This window comes from Ochotona princeps, chromosome X (assembly GCF_030435755.1).
Source record: "Ochotona princeps isolate mOchPri1 chromosome X, mOchPri1.hap1, whole genome shotgun sequence".
Classification (NCBI taxonomy): Eukaryota; Metazoa; Chordata; class Mammalia; order Lagomorpha; family Ochotonidae; genus Ochotona; species Ochotona princeps.
In genome coordinates, this window is record NC_080865.1 from 84,038,410 (window position 1) to 84,058,453 (window position 20,044).

At 41.5% G+C, this 20,044-nt stretch overlaps 1 protein-coding gene across 6 annotated transcripts in view; it reads right to left on the reverse strand.

Moving 5' to 3' along the window:
- The window catches only part of THOC2 (THO complex subunit 2), a 101,174-nt gene that overhangs the window by 13,018 nt on the left and 68,112 nt on the right, over window positions 1-20,044 (reverse strand). For 4 of the 6 annotated variants that reach the window (XM_004587664.2, XM_058659108.1, XM_058659106.1 and 1 more), the window contains 10 exons: window positions 13,974-14,138; window positions 6,369-6,644; window positions 4,586-4,727; window positions 4,024-4,181; window positions 2,976-3,104; window positions 2,531-2,662; window positions 2,258-2,442; window positions 1,577-1,755; window positions 1,224-1,326; window positions 271-701 (listed from right to left, as the gene is read on the reverse strand). In XM_004587664.2, the coding sequence (XP_004587721.1) occupies window positions 271-701; window positions 1,224-1,326; window positions 1,577-1,755; window positions 2,258-2,442; window positions 2,531-2,662; window positions 2,976-3,104; window positions 4,024-4,181; window positions 4,586-4,727; window positions 6,369-6,644; window positions 13,974-14,138 (1,900 nt within the window). The remainder of the gene's footprint in view (window positions 1-270; window positions 702-1,223; window positions 1,327-1,576; window positions 1,756-2,257; window positions 2,443-2,530; window positions 2,663-2,975; window positions 3,105-4,023; window positions 4,182-4,585; window positions 4,728-6,368; window positions 6,645-13,973; window positions 14,139-20,044) is intronic. The other 2 variants (XM_058659109.1, XM_058659107.1) reach the window with 1 other exon arrangement.

Below are 20,044 nucleotides of genomic sequence, written 5' to 3' on the forward strand. Positions count from 1 at the left end.
CTGGTTCATATTCTGGCTGCTTTAGTTCCAGCTCCCTGTTAATGGCTTGGGCAAGCAGTGGAGGATGGCCCCAAAGCCTTGGGGCCCTATACCCGCATGAGAGACCCCAAGGAGGCTCCAGCCTCCTGACTTCGGATCAGCTCAGCTCAGGGCTGTTGTAGCCAACTGGGAAACCAGTAGACAGAAAATTTTTCTCTCTGTCTCTCATTCTCTCTGTAAATCTGACTTTCCAATAAAAACAAACGTTTAAACAAAGAGAAGTATACTTGCCCCTTTCAGGCTCTGGAAGATCTGATCTGGGAACAGGTGACTTCAGTGACCCAGACACTGGTGCTTTTTCTCCTCCTTTAACATTTTCCTTTGACTTCATTTCCTTTGCTATATCTCTCTCTCTGGACGGCTCCTTCTCTCTTTCTCGCTCTTGACACGACTTTGCTTCTACATTGGGGACAGCGGTCTTAAACTTCTCATCTTTAGCTTTTTCTTCCTTCTTGAATTTTTCTTTTTCTTTGTCAGATTTAGGTGTTCTCTCCTTGGTCTCTCTTGCTTTCTCTTCCTTATTTGGCCGCTCTTCCTTTGGTTTTTCTTTCCCATCTTTACCAAGTACTCTGGCCTCTGGAGTCGTAGCTGGAGTTTTTTCTTTTTTGTCTTTTTCTTTTTCTTTGCCTTTTTCTTTGTCATTTTCTTTAACAGCTTTGCTGCTTAAGGATAAAAAACATATGATTTTAAAATTTAAATGAATTATAAAATACATTCCACATTTAGAATAAAGAATTTTTCATTAGTGTCAAAAATTCTGGAATTAAGGAGAGCCTTTTGAAAACCAAATGACAACCTTTAAGACGAGTAAAAAAAGAACTTCTTCAACCCTAATAAATCCACTAGCAGATCAAAAAAATATTTAAAAACTGATAGGCCCTTTTTGAGGATGACAAGTCAACAAACCAAATTATATTCCACAAACAAAAAAGGAAACTATCAGTAAATGGATTTAGCTGGCTGGATTACTTAGCTGGATAGCTCAGTCACCACTCTTAATTACTGAAGACCTTTTTACACACACTAGCCTTAGCAATCATTTAACCTCATTATCTTCCTGCATATACCAACAGGACAAACAAATATAATAATCAGAACTAGGATATAAGCATATCATCAAAATAAGGGTTCCTACAAAATTTCCAAGTCCAACACGATTTTGACCTAAAGCCCAATGCTCCTACCTGTTAGAGCTACTATTTCCGTTGCTTGAATTCCCTTTTGGGGTGGCACTAGATGCTTTATTAACAGCTTTCACACCACACTGAGATCTCTCCCTTGATTTATCTGAAATAAAAATATGGTTTTATTTAACAAACCCCCAAAAGTAAATAAACAGTTTCACAGCAAAATAATTAAGGAAGAACTAGGAAGAAGCAAAAGGCTGACTAGTTCTTAATCATTAATACTCCTACCAGGGACGAACAGCAACAAAAATAAAAGGTAATACTAAGCAGGCATGGCATTTTTCATGTGCTACAGCACGACACAGTCCTAAAACACAATGTTCCTTTAAAGTGTCTGAAAATAAGCATACCAGTCTCCTCAGTACTGCTTTCATCCGATTTAGATGCACTTCCTATCGACGATGAAGAAGGCCCACCACCAGGCCCGTTTTGTACACTGGCGACAGCATTCCTCGGAGGGGGATCTTTGTGATGAAACTCATTTTCTGGTATCATGTATGACTTTCTACTTTTCAACTGCCCAGAGTAGCTGAAAGTCGCACAAAGTGTTTAAATATACAAACACAAAACAAAAAAACAACAAACATGGGGTTCAAAGAACAAAATGAGTAAATTATTCATCCCACTACTTGGTCCAAGAGAATCCAAAAAAAAAAACGTTAATTTTTCAGAACCCTGCAAAACTTTCCTCATATAAAAAAAAAAATCTCAACATGAACTAACACTCAAACTAAGATGACTTTACGTCTTTTGCGCCATAAGATCTGACAACTCTATAATGATAAAACTACATTTCCTCCCATTTCAGGTGGATTATATATGAGTTTTGAAACTATCATCCAGTTTAGACCGGAACTTGATCATCGGAAGCAACAACTCTCACCAGCCTGTGGGAACATGATCGCATAATCTCCCATAATCTCCTGAAATGAGGCAGAAGATAAACTTCAACACTGTTAAACATTTAGAGTGTCTTCAGAATCCTTCTGTCATCTAATCTCATAAATCACATTAAAGTATAATTCTGTTACCCCATAGCCAATGCATATAGATCAGCCCTCTTCTCTTTCTCTTCTTGGCAGATTTTGTGCACTCTTCTCTCCAACGCTTGACCCAGATTCAAAACTTTTGGGTACCAAGGAAGTATTTTCGTGAGTACAATTAAGATATTCCTGATGTGCGTATATTCGCCTGTTTCAAGGCAATGTACAGATGCCTGCAACAAATGTTTTACAATGCATTATAAGAGGACATGTATAAACAAAAGAAAAAAATTACCTTTAAAACACCATTTTTTTTTTTACCTTGGTTAGTTTGTAATGCCATTTGTGTACCACATGTCGAAAATTTTCATAGTCTAATTGGTCAGCTTTATTTCCGCCATCGAATCCAGTTGCCCGTAATATGGTAAGGAATCCTGGATAGTTTCCACATTCCTAAAGAAAAAAGAAATGTCTCATAAAAAGAGTAGAAACTCAAAGTCAAGTTGACTAGATAACTGATTGCATGTAAAAACATCACATACATTGGACAACAGGTAGTTTTCACAGGGAGGCGCAGTTTGTTTAATGTTAATTCGGAGGATCAGTTTGAAATAAAATTGTGCAGCACTTTCCATGAACCAATATTGTGCTTTTAAAATACCGTTTGACAACCAAATCTTAATCTTGACTATCGTCTTAAAAATGAACAGTTGAGAGATTACTGCAAGTGGCCATTACATACACAGATAAAATGTACTAGTCATACCTTTTCATATGTGGCTCTATCACTGTGCCACCTGGTCACGGTTTCTAACATGCAGCAAAGAAATCTCCCATATCGACTAGCTTCATTTTCAGTACAGCTTGCAACTGTATAAATTATGTCAGAAAAAACCTATGGGGAAAAAAGTTTGAAAAGTAAAATCAAAGTCAGTATCAGCTGAAAACATTAAAAAGATCTTGTTACAGTGAGTTATATGTTAACACGTAAGTGTAACAAAATGTATCTCCCCCTATTATATTCCCACTTGTAGAGACCTCTGGAGACTTTGACTTTTGTGCAGAAACAGCACATCTGTAAAGCAATTTTAGAAAAAAAAAAAAAAGCTTTTATAAAAGAAAGCAAGTTTGCAGTGAGAGAAGACAAGACTATCATCATCATCACATAATAACCACACATATTACTGGAGTTAAGGAACAGAAAACAGAGGCAAACCTGATACAGGCAGCTGACATGCTGTGTAACACACGCCACAACTGTAAATCACAAAATGGATTGCTTCTCGGTTGTTTGGCTAAGATCAAGTGTAAACCACAAAACGTGGCAAGAAAAATGGGTACCAATCTGTGAATATGACCATCCTGAAAAGCTTCCCGGCGTCTATGAATGCATGATGGTGTAGCTTTTGCAACTATTCTGGCTGGTTTTTTTTTCCCCCAGGAACGAAGTAGAACAAGTTCTACCTAGTAACAATCAACATGTGACCTCAAATGCTGAGTTACTAGGTTATCACATACCAGGTAATACTCAAACTACTTTTCAGATATGACTCATTTTATCCTCACAGCAATCTTATGAAAAAAAGTGCTATAACCCTGTTATACAGATAAGAACACTGAGGTATCGACAGTTGAAATAACTTGCCAAAGAGCATATAGCTAGAAAGCAGAAGAGCTAGGATTCAAATTCAGGCACTTGGCTCTTGAGATCATGCTTTTAACCACACACACAGTAATATACCTGCAGATTATAATGTTCAGCTATGTCTTTGTGCAAGACTTTCTTTTTAAGCGTTGCAATAAAAAGAACTTACTCGATCATAGCAAAGAAGTGTGGAAAAATTTGGAGTTTTCTGTTGATGTACCAATTCAACAAAACGAGCACAGTAAACAGCATCAATTGCTGAAAAAATACATCGAGGAAATATACACAGCTGTAGAAATTTTGTGATGGTCTCATTTTTGGTAGATTCTAAAAATAAGGGAAGAATATATTAAGTGGTAAATTTCTTCCTCGAGTGCCTGAAGGTCACTAAACATGACAACATATTAACTGTAGTGTAGAGAATGCCAAAACACCACAAACTATTTATAGTTTGTAACCAAACTGCTATGACTGAGTTAAGGCTATCTTTTCACTCTGTGATTTCCCCAAAAAACGACTTTATAGAGAAAATGTAAGTAATAAGCTGCCAATGGCATCATTTCACCAGCAATTTAATCAGTTCCTTCAGTGACCATGTGAGGTTGACTCTGCATTTATGAATAACCAAAAAATGAAAGAGTGAACACTGAGTTAAAATATGAGAACATTCAGAATGATAAAGCTTTATTTAAACTTAACAGCAGCAGAATGTAACAATTGCAATAACTTACTTGCTAAAAGCCAGTTGTCCTTTTCCAGTTTCAGCCTCTGTAGAACTCTCTGTACATGTTCCATCTGTTTTTTCTCTTCTTCAAGAAGCTTGTCTTGAAGGGCGGTACAGCGTTCCTTCTCCTTTTTCTTTTTATTTGGAGGCTACAAAGTATAAAAAAAAAGATATTGAAAAATGTGAAAAAGTCCAGTGCAGCAGCCTAGTGGCTGAAGTCCTCGCCTTGCATGCGCCAGGATCCCATATGGGCGCCGGTTCTAATCCCAGCAGCCCCACTTCCCATCCAGCTCCCTGCTTGTGGCCTGGCAAAGTAGTCGAGAACAGCCCAAAGCCTTGGGACTCTGCACCTGTGTGGGAGACGCGGAAGAAGCTCCTGGCTCCTGGTTCCCGGCTTCGGATCAGCTCAGTTCCAGATGTTGTAGCAGCTTGGGGAGTAAATCAATGGATGGAAGAGCTTCCTCTCTGTCTTTCCTCCTCTCTGTATATCTGATTTTGCAATAAAACTAAATAAATCTTTTTAAAAATGTAAAAAGATGAATGTTGACAATTTATAATTATTTCAAGCTTGATTTATAATAGGTTCATCTGGATGTGCTGCTGTTCCTTTCATTCAACACATCCAAAACTGTACCCAAGTCCTCATAAGCATCAAAACAGGCCACCTTCCCAGTAATACTAGTCTTAGAGGTGAAACCCTCTGTCTCTCTTGTATTCTACTTGTTGACAAGTCTTGTGCATACCTACTAGCTCCACTAGTCTACGGCCTCAGAACTTCATGATGAGTTACCCAGAAAAGCTACCAACAAGGCCTCTGGTCTACTACTACTAGTCTCTTCCTTCCTCAACGGCATCCTTCAGAGCCAGGTACTTGGCACAGCAGTTAAGATGCTGCTTGTATGCCCACAGCCCACATTGCAGTGCCTGAGCTCAAATCGTGGAGTATTCCCAATTCCAGCTTCCTGTTTCATGCACATTCTGGAAGGTAGCAGGTGAGGGCTTAGGTCCCTGTCACCCACATGGGCAGCAATGGTGCACTCCTTGGCTCCTGCCCCCGGTTTGGCCCAGCATCAGCTGTTGTGGGGATATGGGAACAATTCAGCAGATGAGAGATCTCCCTTGGTGTCTCCCTCTCCTTCTGTCAAATACATACTAGAAATAGCTTTTTTAAAAAATCATCTTTCACATTGCTGTCATGAATACTCTTGTGAAACTACCATTCTTTACCATCATTCCCTATTCAGGATCCCGAAACAGTTCTCACGTTTTACCCAGGCAACTTTCAACCTGAATTTAAATGCCATAAAGTAGCCCTTTCCTAACTATTTGAATCTGTCACTACACCCATTTACTGCAATGAGTGTAACCTAAAACCCCACTGCTTCCAGCCACTACAGTGCCCCATCTGCATCTGCATTTGCAACCTAAGTGATGTTAAAGGGAAGCCCAGCACAAGACTCAGTAAGAGGGAGTAAGTCCTCTCCTACAAACTTCCCCTTTCTGGGAACTCACACTACCCTTACAATTCAAGTTACACAGATCATTTCACCTTACCAGCACAGCCTTTAGTAGAAAGACAAATTCAAATGATTCTTCATTAATTATAACTTCAATCCACTGACCAAATCCCTGCTCCACCCACTGAGCTTACCATTAAACACACTTAACAAAGCACAATATAAAACATTAACATCACAGCTTTAAGGATCCAAAGCTGAAACAATTTCAAAATACGGGTATTACTAAATTAACGAAGTTATCATATTTTACTGATGAGAACACAAACCTACCATCTCCTGATTGTCATCAATTGCTTTCATCTGGATTTTAAGTTTGTTGACTTCTCGTTCATAGCTGGTGTGTGGAACTGCAAGGTCATACATTGTCAACGACCAGAACGTGGCATAGAATTGAGGGCTGATGTCATCCCAGACTTTGGAAACATGTAAGGAGACCACTGCTTCGTGGACAGGAGCCATCACCATCTCACACGATGTTATGTACTTATGCACTTTATGTTGCTGTTTACTTCCCTTTTCTGATTTTTTCAGTTCATCATACTTCGACTGAAGACAAAAAGTAAAAATACATACATACATATACACACAATACAATTAGTAGCTTTTGACTTTCAGGGTATAAAAACCTGTATGCCTCTTTAAGGAATTCAAAGATGAGTAATCTCAAAACTGCTGTAAAGAATTTTACTTTCTTACACACAGCATTAATTTTAAGATAAATCATCCCTGAAAGCTATTACAATTGTTCCACATTTCGACTAGGAATTTGTGAGAGGATTCTTATTAAATCTGACCTGTTGAGTAAGGGAAAAGGACATGTGTACTCCCCAGCCGCCATCCACACCCCACCCTATCCCCTCTGACTGCTGCATTAGGGACTGAACATGCTAGGGTTTCCAGTCCTGCTTTTGAGATAGTCAATGGAACAAAACTGGAAGGACTTGAAATTAGTAAAGGGGAAGAATGGAAGGAACAACAGGTAACCAGGACAGAAGGTAGCAGCATCATTTACTTGAAGTTCCTATCGAATCTTAAAAATGTATCCGTTAAGAGACTTTAAAGAAATTACTGCAAAGACCAAGGAGTACAATGACTAACTGTTCAGGTTTGCTCACTTACGGGTTTCTGAAGAGGCAAGATTTTTAGTATTAAAACTGGTAGTCTCATGCGAGCCGGGAAACAGCTGGCTAACCTGCTGTTTAGTCAAATAAAATGTTCTAGGAACACCTATGGTATACTGAAGTTTGTAGCAGCTTCTTTCACCTTAACGCATTTCCTAATTTGGGAGAGTCAGAGGAAGGCTGTACTCTTCACCACAAGAGGGAAGGAATGTCTATCATGTCCCCGAGTCGCTACTGTTTCATACCTTACTGACCTTACTGACCTAGCAGAAAAAGAGCTCTCACCTAGGAAACTCTGTTTGGATTAGGCATCATCCTTAAGGTGAATCTAAATTAAGTTCTAAAACCAGGTTACACAAGATGCACTTATATCATTCAATTTATGTTAAAACAAGTAACCACAAACTAGTTGGCTTCCAATTTTGCTATGTGACAGGAAACATTTCAGCTCCTTATAGCCCAGTTGCTTTCCTTAAAAACCATACTCTCCGGCTTGCTAACCTACAGGCATACCAAATTCTTTCTTCCAGAGGGTGTCTCAAGCAGAAATTAAAAACCTTATAACTGTTGTGGAAGTGAGATTTATCTCCTGTTAAACCACTTTAGCGAGCATGCCAGCAATTGAGTAGCAAAACTACAAAGTAGCAAAGTAGCAAAACTACAAAGAACATGAGTTGACAGGCAGAGGTAAAGGAGAAGGGAAGGGAGAGAGGGAGAAGGGGAGAGGGAGAGAGGGCTAGCTGAGACAACAAAGCATTTTGTAAATCTACAAAGTCTTTTTGGAAGGTAGTAAGCATCGAGGTGAGTAGAATGCCATCTACTGAGAGTCTAAGGAAATATGGGATAAAACAGTGCCGTATAAGATAACCTAACTATCTGATTTGGCCAAGATCTAGAATACAAACTGGGGGAAAGGCTCTCTTGCTAACACAAGATCCAAGACAGGTGTCTACAATTTGAAAGTAAAATTTCCAAGCTGAAGAAGGTTATAGGATAAGCTCAGAGTTGCCTGCTTCTGAATCTATGACCTCTATTGCTGCGCGTCCACTTGGTCTTTATATTGTTAGGAAATATGTTAGTCATAAGAAAAAAACAGCTATACTTGATTTTTACTTAGGATGAAAATTCCGCTACTAAAGCTGAACTCCCACTTCTAGCTCACTTCCTCCGTCAACAGGCGAGATTAAGCTCTACATCTCAGTTGCCACTGAGGGAACGAGAAGATTTTAACAGGACTGAGTTCACACTATTGCTATATTTCTGTTTGCCATTCAGAAAGCTTCTAGCCCAAGAAACTGAGCGATGCCTGGATGAGTAACTTCCAAGAGGAGCCTGCTTCTGGTAGTTCACGTCTACGGAGGAGACCTAGCAGGCCTCTAACACCCTTGCACCTTCACTCCTTCATTGAAGACTCTTTCAACAAGCAAAAGCCAGAATGACCAGAGCAATTTGAATGCTCATCCAATGCAACCAGGTTGCTGAAGCACTTCCTTTCCCAAGAGTGATTACACACTACAGGTCAGATTTATCTCTAACTTGGCTATCTACACAGAGCTACTTCAAAAGTTCACAGAAATTAAAAGCCAAGCTTATTTTGACACAAAAATATTAAAATTCAAACATATTTTTCATAACAGGTACTATCCAAGAACTTTCTGAAGACCCCTCACAGTTCTATATTCTTCCTCAATTCTGAAAGGGAAATTCCATTTGTGTGGGAAGAGTATCTCTAAAACTCAGTCCTTCAAGTAATCAGGTCCCTGACTGTATGACTAAAACTATGTACTGTGAATTGGTACAAAAACAAGCCATAACTGCACAAAAACAGAATAGAATTCTCTGGACCAAGAGACTTCTTTTTTTTTAAGATTAATTTTTATTGGAAAGGCAGATTTATAGACAGAAATATCTTCCATCTGCTGGTTCACTCCCCAAGTAGCTGAAATGGCCAGAGCTGAGTCAATCCAAATCCTGGCACCTCTTCCAGGTCTCCCACATGGGCTCAAGGCCCCAAGGCCATCCTTTCTTGCTTTCCCAGGCCACAAGCAGGGAGCTGGATGGAAAAACAGGGCAGCCTGGACATGAACCGGTGCCCATATGGGATCCTGGTGCAAGCAAGGTGAGGACTTTAGCCACTAGGCTACCACACCAGACCCAGGACCAAGAGATTCTAAGGAATCTAGGAAGACAGTGCCTGTTGCACAGTAATAATAAAAAAAGATGAATAAGGGGGCTAGCGCTGTGGCCTAATAAAGCTGGAGCCTGCGATACCAGAATCCCATAAGGGAGCGCAGTTCAAGTCCCAGCTGCTGCGGATGGGCTCAGCTCCGGCCGCTGCAGTCACCTGAGGAATGATCACGCAGACAGAAGATCTGTTTCCTCTAACTCAGCCTTTTAAATAACTTTGAAAAAGTTATCTTCGGGCCCAGCGGCGTGGCCTAGCAGCTAAAGTCCTTGCCTTAAACGCACTGGGCGCCGGTTCTAATCCAAGCTGCTCCACTTCCCATCCAGCTCCCTGCTTGTGGCCTGGGAAAGCAGTCAAGGACGGCCCAAAGCTTTGGGACACTGCACCCGCGTGGGAGACCTGGAAGAGGCTCCTGGTTCCCGGCTTCAGATTGGTGCAGCACCGCGCATTGCGCTCACTTGGGGAGTGAAACATCGGACGGAAGATCTTCCTCTCTGTCTCTCTTCCTCTGTGTATATCTGGCTGTAATAAAATGAATAAATCTTTAAAAAAAAGAAAAGAAAAGGTTATTTTCAAATCTTACAAAGTTAAGAGTGGATGATTAATTGACTAACCAATTAGAAACAAAGTTTCTCAGCATCCCTTTGGCAGACATCTTCTATATAGCTCTACTTCACTATCAACAAAAAAAGTTGGCATTGAGTTTAAACGACAGAGCCAAGATCATCCTCATAATGTATACTGAAAATCTTCATACAGAATACAATCTAAAATAACAATAACTAACTCCAAGAGCCAGAATCTTAGCCTACAAAAAAATGAATATGCTGGGGCTCCAGTAACTGTATGGAACTACTACAATTTACTGACCAAGGCTTTCAGGGGAAAGAAAAGTTGAACTCCCAACCTCAACTTTGCAGTGAACATGCCAAATGGCCGATAAAGGAAAGCTGTCTCTTCTCTCCTCGCTCACATCCTGACTTGAATTAAAAAGTTACTTCAGGGACATGATGGTTGAAAAGTTTACCTTCGGTTGACTGTATTTCCAAATAATTTCACTTAAGTGGAGAGAAAATAAGAACCAGGAACATAACTTCCCTGGAAATTACAAAACCAATACAGCAAGAATTTTGGGGGATTTGAGAAATGATGCTTTTCTTTCTTCTTCTTCTTCTTTTTGCTTTCTCATTTTTCTTTCATTTCTTAGTTTCTTAGTAAGTATGAGTAATATCAAGTCAACTGACATAAATATTCTTACAGAGGAAACAGAATTCTCTGTAGTCAACAGGAGAGATTCTCAGATTTACTGGTATAAGAAATCAAAATGTACTCCAGGGTAGGTGTTTGGTACAGCAATTAAGGCACCACTTGAGATGCCAGCATTCCACATCAGTGTCTGCTTCTAGTACCAGCTCTGCCACAAACAGCACTTTCCTGTTAATCCACACCCTGAGAGGCAGCAGGTAATGCACACCTCAAGCATGAGGGTCTCTCACCAACAGAGCAGACTCAGACTGAACTCCAGGCTCTCGGCTTTACTGGCCCAGCCACAGTTGCTGCGCACATTTGCGAGTTAAACCAGAACACAGAAAACCTCCCTGTTTCTCCCTCTCAAAACAAACAACAAAGAGAGAAAAAAGAAATTTAGAACTTCCCAAGCATCCTTTAAGTTACTGAAATATTTGGAGTGGTATAGCCAACTTAAATGACTGGAGAGCAGTATGCTATAGCAGGTTAAGCTATAGCTTAAAATGCCAGAATCCTACGCCGGCATGCTAGTTCCAGTCCCACCTTCTCCGCTTCCAATCCAACTTATTACTAATGTGCCCATGGAAGGTGAAGGATGATGGCTCAAGTACTTCGGTACCTGCTATCCATGTAGCGGATTCAGATGGAGTTCCTAGATACTGGCTTCAGTCTGGCCTAGACCAGGCTGTTATCATTTAAGGAATGAAACAGCAGTTGGAAAACGACTGTGCCTGATTCACTGGCCCCCTACCCCTGGCTCTGCTTTTCAAATCAATAATCTTCTTAAAGAATAAAGTTTGGGGGCTAACATTTTGACATCATAGGATAAGCCACCACTTACAACTACAAGCACCCCATATCCAGGTGCCAGTTAAGAGTTCCAACTACTCCACTTCTGATGCAGCTCCCTGCTAACGCACCTAGAAGAGCAGCAACAGATAGCCCAAGCACCGGGGTCCCAGTCATCCACTTGGAGAACAGGATGAAGCTTTTTTTACTTCTGGCTTTGGCCTGGCCCAGACCTGACTATTTGGGAAATAAACCAGCAGATGGAAGAAATCTTTCCTTTCCCCCTTTCTTTGTCACTACACTTTTCCAATAAATATTTTTTTTAAAAAAAATGTTCGGGATTTTTAAGATGCTTCAATATCATTAAAATGTCGATATTGCCAAAAGCAATATATACATTCAACGCAATCCCAATCAAATTGCCCAAAACATTCTTCACAGATCTGGAAACAATGATTCAAAGGTTCATCTGGAAACACAAAAAACCCCGAATAGCTAGAACCATCCTGAAGAACAGGAAGTTAGCAGGGGGAATCACAGTTCCGGACCTCTGGACATACTATAGGGCAGTGGTTATCAAAACAGCCTGGTACTGGCACAAAGATAGAGAGGAAGATCAAAGGAGCAGAATAGAAACACCAGAAGGGAACCCACACAGATACAGCCAAATAATCTTTGACAAAAAGACAAATGACAATCCAGGCAAATGGGAAGGTCTGTTCAATAAATGCTGTTGGGACAACTGGTTAATAGCCTGCAGAAACAAAAAGATAGACCCACATCTCTCACCATACACTAAGATCAAATCTAAATGGATAACAGATCTAAACCTACATCCAGAAACCTTCAAACTTTTGGAAGAAAATGGTGGAAATACTCTGCAAGATCTAGGGGTAGGTCCCGACTTCCTAAAAAGGACACCAAAGGCAATAGCAATCAAGACCAGAATAAACAAATGGAATCTCATCAAAGAAGCTTCTGTACAGCAAGGGAAATAATCAACAAAGTAAAAAAGCAGCCCACAGAATGGGAGAAGATCTTCGCGCACTACGTAGGTGATAGAGGGCTAATCTCCAGAATATACAAAGAACTACAAAACAACCAAAATGCCCAAACAAACAAACCACTCAAGAAATGGGCAGACACTTCACAAAGGAACAAACCCAAATGGCAAATAAACATATGAGAAAATGCTCAAGTTCCCTGGCAATAAGGGAAATCCAAATTAAAACATCAATGAGGTACCACCTAACGCCAGTAAGACTGGCCCACATGAATAAAAGCACCAACAACACTTGCTGGCGACGCTGCGGGGAAAAGGGAACCCTACTTCACTGCTGGTGGGGCTGCAGGCTGGTACAGCCTCTATGGAAATCAGTATGGAGAACATTCAAACAACTCAAAATCAACCTACCGTATGATCCAGCAAGAGCACTCCTAGGAATATATCCAGAACACTTGTTTTATGAGAAACCAACATGCACTCCTATGCTCATAGCAGCACAATCAGTAATTGCAAAAACATGGAAGCAACCAAAATGCCCATCAGCAGAGGATTGGATAAGAAAGCTATGGTTCATCTACTCCATGGAATACTACTCAGCTATTAAAAAAAACAAAATGCAGTTCTTTGTGGCCAAATGGGCCAAACTGGAAACCATAATGCTAAGGGAAATGAGCCAATCCCAAAAGGTTAAATACCACATGTTTGCCTTAATTTAAGATGATATGATGTTATGTATAACATGTTATGTTATGTATGTTATATGTTGCGTATAAACTAAAATTGAAACGTCAATGAGGTGGTCACAGAAGGTGGTTAAGATTTCGCATTTACTTTTAACATATTGGTTACTCATTACTATGTCAATTAATTCCATAATGATGTAAATTTTTGCTGATGGTATGTTGGAGTTTTTAATTGATCGGGATGATACTCTGCTGGCTCTGTCTTCAGACCAGAGAGGGTATACCTAAGAAGCCATTGAACTTGACTGGACAATAAGATGCTGGACTCTATGTTTGGTATATGCTTGCAATGGGGGAATCTCAACTGAACTTGAACTGTGGTCATGCAACAAGATGGAGGAATCCACCATGGTGGGAGGGTTTGGGGAGGGGTGGGGAGAATCCAAGTACCTATGAAACTGTGTCACATAATACAATGTAATTAATGAATAAAAAAAAAAGAAAAAAAAGAAAAAATGTTCGGGATTTTTAAGATGCTTCCCTGGTGATTCTTATCTGTAGCAATGTTTGAAAATAAGCACTGCACTCTAGAGGGTCTATCAGATTACAACCTGGACAACTGGCAGAGTACCAAAAGTAAAGTTATAAACTGAACATGATACACTTTAAGAACAGACAATTTCAATGAACACTGCTTGACTCTGAATATTAACAAAAGATGTAACTCTCAAAGGAATATAAGCTAAATAAATATGTCAAATTAATATGCCTCTAAAAGAGTTAAAAATATTTTATAATCATTCCTGACTTCTATAATCATCCAGCAAAGACAGCTGTACTTACCGAAATATGGTGTGCATACATTGGCCTAGACAGGAAAAATGCTGCATCGTGGGGTGTGTGAAATTCATTACACAGCACATCAATTGAAGGCACTCGTTTTATATAATCTTCTGTGCTTAGGTTAGATGCTAAAAACCCACCAAATTGTACCAGGGTGTCATGGCACTAAAAATAAATAAGTAAATCAATAAATAAGGAAAAAAGTAGAAATACACTACCACTTTATAAAACCAACATAAACACTTTCAAAATTAGTAAGATATGTCCTTTTAACAATATTAAGAACCCAAATTTATGCAACTTAAAAACGGATTTTACAGACCACCTACATATATAATCATGTATCTTTACCCCTACAAAGCACCTGACTCAGCAGCAAAAAATTGTGTACCAGACTTCCGTGACACTGCTCCAGAAGCAAACAGAGAGCAAACTGCCAGAACACACTCCCTATACTGTGTGACTGTGGGGGTCTGGGGGAATGAGCTCTGGAGTTGCATTCACTCGTGCTGTGACATCCAGGGGAATTTCCCTGAAGCTTCTGGGGGCTAGCACCAACAAGCAGTAGCTCAGAAGAAAATAGCCTTTCCATCATGGGAGAGCTGAGTAACTACCCCACTGGACCCTGTAACAGGACTGTCACATTCAGTTCTAATTCCCCCATTCTCAATGAAATCTACTCAGTGCACCTGGGAAGAAAACATGAAGTTCTAGAGAGGAAAACAAATTAGACTAACATCAGACTTCTAAGCAGAAACTGTGTAAGTCAGAAAAGAATGGGATGACATATCCAAATCTTCAACAAGAAAACGTCCAATCAGTAACATTATATCCAACAAGCCTATCCTTCAGAAAAGAAGGAGAAATCGAGTATTTCCCAGATAAGCAAAACCTGAGAGAATTCACTACTACTGGACCAGTTTTACAACAAATTCAGAAGGGAGTCCTGCATTAGAAGTAGACATGAATGGAGCCAGTAGGGTGGTAGAACAAGCTAATCCTTCACCGGTGGCACTGCATCCTATATGGGCACCAGTTCACATCACACCTGCCCCCTTCTGGTCCAGCTCCCTGCTAATGGCTTGGAAAAGCAGAGAAGGATGATGCAAGTTCTTGGGCCCTACACCAATGAGGGAGACCTGGAAGAAGCTCCTGGATCCAGCTTTGGAACAGCTCTCGCCACTGCAGTGATCTGGAGAGTGAATCAACAGATAGGGAGAAACAGAGCAACAGATTTTCTATTTCCCTCAAAAATCCTGATTTTTTTAGTAACATAAAGGACTCTTTAAAAAAAAGATTGTTACTCTTTAAAACAAAAAGTAAACATGAAAACAAATGACACCATCCAAGTCACTTACAAAGCAAGTATAATCAACAAATGACAGGTGCTAGTCTTTATCAATAAGGTTGAATGCACATTATATAAAGTCTCCAGTCAAAACACTTAACATTGGCTGTGTTAAAAACCAAGACTCCACATGCTAGCCAAAAACTTCACTTCACAAAGAATTTTTATAATATATATATATAAAGGGCTGGAAAAAAATATACCAGTAAAATAGAAATCAAAAATAAGCAGAGGTTGCTATATACATATTAGAAAAAAAATAGAAAAAGAGACACGGCAATGCCTAGCAACTAAGTCCTTGCCTTGTATACACCAGGAATCCTATATAGGCACTGGTTCATGTACCACCTGCTCCACTTCCCCTCCAGGTCCCTGCTTGTGGCCTAGGAAAGCAGAGAGGACGGCCCAAAGCCTTAGGACCCTGCACCCACATGGACAACCTGGAAGAAGATCCTGGCTCCTGCCTGCTGATTGGCTTGGCTCCAGCCATTGCAGCCTTTTGAGGAATGAATCAGAGAACAGAAGATCTTTCTCTCTGTCTCTCCTTCTCTTTGGAAATCTTTCAATAAAAATAAATAAATATTTGTGGGCTGCAGGAGGGAGCGCCTAGCTCGGATCCCGATCCCAGCCACCATGTGCTCATGGTGAGCTGGGCCTGGGCCCACCTGGATTTGGGAACTGCTTCCTTTCGGGTGAGTACACTGGGGGGGGGGGGAGTCTCAGGGACTGGGTGGGTCCAGGGCCCACCCACCGCCCTCATTGGGTGGTGGACGGGATTGGGGTGGGGTGCAACCTTGGGCCTGCAGGAGGCTGCTGTGGGCTGCAGGAGGGAGCGTCTAGCTCGGATCCCAATCCCAGCCACCATGTGCTCATGGTGAGCTGGGCCCGGCCGGGGAGCTCTGGGGTATTGGTTGTCTGAATCGTTGCTTAGGTAGCTCCAGGCTGACCGCACTGTTTTTGGGATCTGAGTCGATCCTAAAGATTCCCAATGCCAGTAACTCTTCCTTTGAAGAACTTCTAATCACTTAACAATGCTGAGCTGTGAAACTGGTAATGGAACGTAATGTACTGGGCAGGACTAAGCAAACCTAGCAAAACTAGAAACCAGCATGGAGCACAGGTCATACGGAGCTAGGCTCTTGCACCTACTGGTCCTCAGAGCAACCACGGGCAGGTGCGCGATTTACGGCTAGGAACAGGCCCAATCGGGGAGGTAAGGGGACACCCTAACCGGGTTGAGGTTCCCACCAAGGGGTGCGTGTCCTGGAATGGGGGCTGCGTTCTATCTAGGAAACAGTCATAGTCACCCAAGGCACTAGTGTGAGCTGGGATTGGATGCACCAGGCCAGTTCAGACCCCAACACCATCTGGTGGCATGGAGAACCAGGGTAGATGTGGGACTGACTAGGCTGGGTCGCAACCCCCTACTAAGTCATATGTGAGCTGTATGTGGGTATGGACGAGCCATGGCTGGGCTGAAACATCCAACAACAAGAACCAGAATTGGATGAAAGCCAGCCAGGAAAAGCCACTGTTCCTGCTAGGACAGGAGGTGAACTGAGTAGGGTTGGCTCAAGGACCGCCTGGTATGCGCAAAATCTGACATTGGGAGGGGTTCTGATGGAGGAGCCTGGGCAACTCCTCTGGCAGGACACAGTCCCTGCAGGTAAGCGCAAGAAGCATGACAGGAAACAGCCCAGAATAGGCCATGGAAAGTTTCCCACTGGCACACATTCGGCATGGGTCAGGGGCAGACCAGGCTGAATCAGTTCATGTCATCCACTGGCAAATCCGAGCACCAGAACAGTGTGGGTTGAGCCGGGTTTGGTTGCGACAAAACCAGTACACATTATGGAGTGCCAGGGCGTGGTTGCCTGTACTGGATTTGACTGCAGCACCCAACCAGCACACGTGAGATCCAGGAAGGGAGGGGCAGAGCTGGCAAGGGGATTAAGGGGCTGGTCCCCTCGCCAGACAGCTACTCCCACTGGAGAGTGTGGGCTGGGATAGAGACAGACCAGACTAAGCAAGGCTGCAACACCTGTGCGCTGCATGTGGCCTAGATCAGGGAAAAGCCAGGCTGGGCTGATTATTCCTGCTGGTGCAAGCATAAATTAGAGTGGGTGAGGGATGTTTGGGCTTGGCCACGGCATCAGCTGGCACTGGGGACTAATTCTGTCAAGTCAAACCACAGAACCACATAAAGAGTGCATAAACCGGGAGAGAGAGAGACCTGGGAGGGAAAAAGTGGGTTCCCCCTTCTTGGGTCACTACTCCCGTGGGAGGGCATGAAAACTAGGACGGGGGCTGGGGTGGCTAGACAGAGAGGCACTCAACAACATCCGTGAGGGCTGGATGGTTGAGTTGGTTAGATGGAACTAAGCTTTAATACCCAGTGACAAGTACCAGAGCCAAATGGGATGGGGGACAGACTGGTCTACTGCTACACATACTGGCAAACCAGGGTAGGGGGCAGGCCTGGTGGGGGTTATTGTGGGTCGCCCCGACTAGGCTGCAGCTCCCACTGGTTGATGTAAGGGCCGAACCAGACTGGACTGCAACACCCATTGGTTCCAGTGCAACTCGGGACTGAAAACAGAAACAACACAGCAATTGAAACCACCAGCTGATCAGGGTGATGGACTGTGCCGGGCCCTGTGCTTGCTAGAACATACAAGAATCTAGTCTGAGAATACCTCAAAGTTTCTTTCTCCCCAATCGAACTGCTGGACTCAGAACTCTAACCAAGACAGAAGACAGAACAAGTCAATCATTCATCTCAGCTGTATATTGTTGGCAGCGAAATATGGGGCAAACGGAGACTTTATGATGGACCATATCAATCAGTGGACGACCTCATCGAGCAAAACTGGCAGCGATTCATAACTGGAGAACTATTAAAACCACTTGAGCAAATATCTCAGAGCATGCCCCACATCCGGGACTTGGGGTGGGCGGGAAACCGGGTGAGGCTTCTCCCTCAATATTCCCCTTTACCTCGGATACATGATGGAAACAATATGGACATAATAGTATTACCCACTTCCCTATACCCCCGAACCTTTTTTTTTAACCGTAATTAACTATGTAACCATTGTCAACAACAATACAATAAATTTTTAAAAAAGAAAATAAATAAATATTTATTTTAAAAAACTAGAAAAAGACATTATATCTTGATAAAAGGTTTGATTCAGGGGCCAGCAACATGGTGGATCAGGTTAAACCTCTATCTTAACTGCCAGCATCCCATACGGGCACCAGTTCCTGGCTATCCAAATTTTTGATCTAGCTCTCTGCTAATATACCTGGGAAAACAGCAGAAAATGGTGCACAAGCTTGGGCCCCTTCACCCACATGGAAAATCCAGAAGCTCCTGGCATCAGACAGGCCCAGCCTCAGCCAACTTAGCCATGTGGGGAATGAATCAGCAAATGGAACCTCCTGCACTTTATCTCTAAATCTGCCTTTCAAATAAAAATACATCTTTAAACCCAGCCAAAAGATACAATGATCACTAAATACATATACACTGAACACAAGACCCCTTCAGATATATACAGCAAATAGTACTAGACCTCAAGTGAGACAGATTACAATACAAAAATGGTGGGTGACTTCAAAACTGCAATCTCATCAACAGAAATCTAGACAGAAATCCAATAAAAATACATAGAAGTGGAACCTTACTACTGAGCAAATATATATATAATCCAATATATGTACATAGGAATATATATTTATAGAAATTTCACTCAATAGCTACAAAACATATATTCTTATCATCAGCACAGGGAATATTTTCTAATACAGACCAGACAGAATCCAAACCATGTTTCTTCTAAGACCACAAAGGAATAAAACCAGAAACAAGCAACAGGAGGAGCACTTAAAATTACATGTAAATTCACATGTTACAGGATAATCAATGGGTCACTGAAGAAATTTTAAAAAATAAAATCATAAAGTTTCTTGAAACCAAAATAGAAACAGTAGTTTATCAAAAGCTGTGGGCCATTGCAAAAGCAGTACTAAGAGGAAAGTTTATAGCATTAAGTGCTAGGACACAGGGCCAGTGGATGCACTAAGGACTTTGTCAGCCAATATATCTTCTCAAAAATACCAAATAACTCAGGTAACACCCTCGGAACATTCTTCCCCACATCGGGGTTTCTAAGGCATAATCAAATAATTGCCCCCTCCCCTGGGTGCTGATGTAGTTGGACAACAAGCAGTGGCACCCCCTCCTCTTCCCACTTGTGGACACAGGAGAAAAAGAGATGCTGAAACATTTGTCCCTCCTACCTTCCTCCATACCTTGAGCCTCCCTACCCTAATCAGAGACCCACATGGGCATGCATCCCTCTCACCTATGTAAATAGTATTATAAAAATTAAAATGTTTAAAAAAAAATCAAAGATGAAGGGGGTATATTAAAACAGATACCACAGAAATAAAAAGAATCAGTAGGAATTACTATGAACAGCTACATGTCAATAAACAGGAAAACCTGGGAAGAAAGTGATAGATTTCTAGACAAAACCTAGCAAAATTGTGTTATAAAGACACAGAAACCTTTAAATAGAGCAATAACAGAGATGGATTCAGTAGTAAAGGCACAGTCAGCAAAGAAAACCCCAGGGATGGACAGCTTCATTGCTCTATTCTACTAAGCTTTTAAAGAACTATTTCCAATGCTTAAACTACTCAAACAATGAAAAGG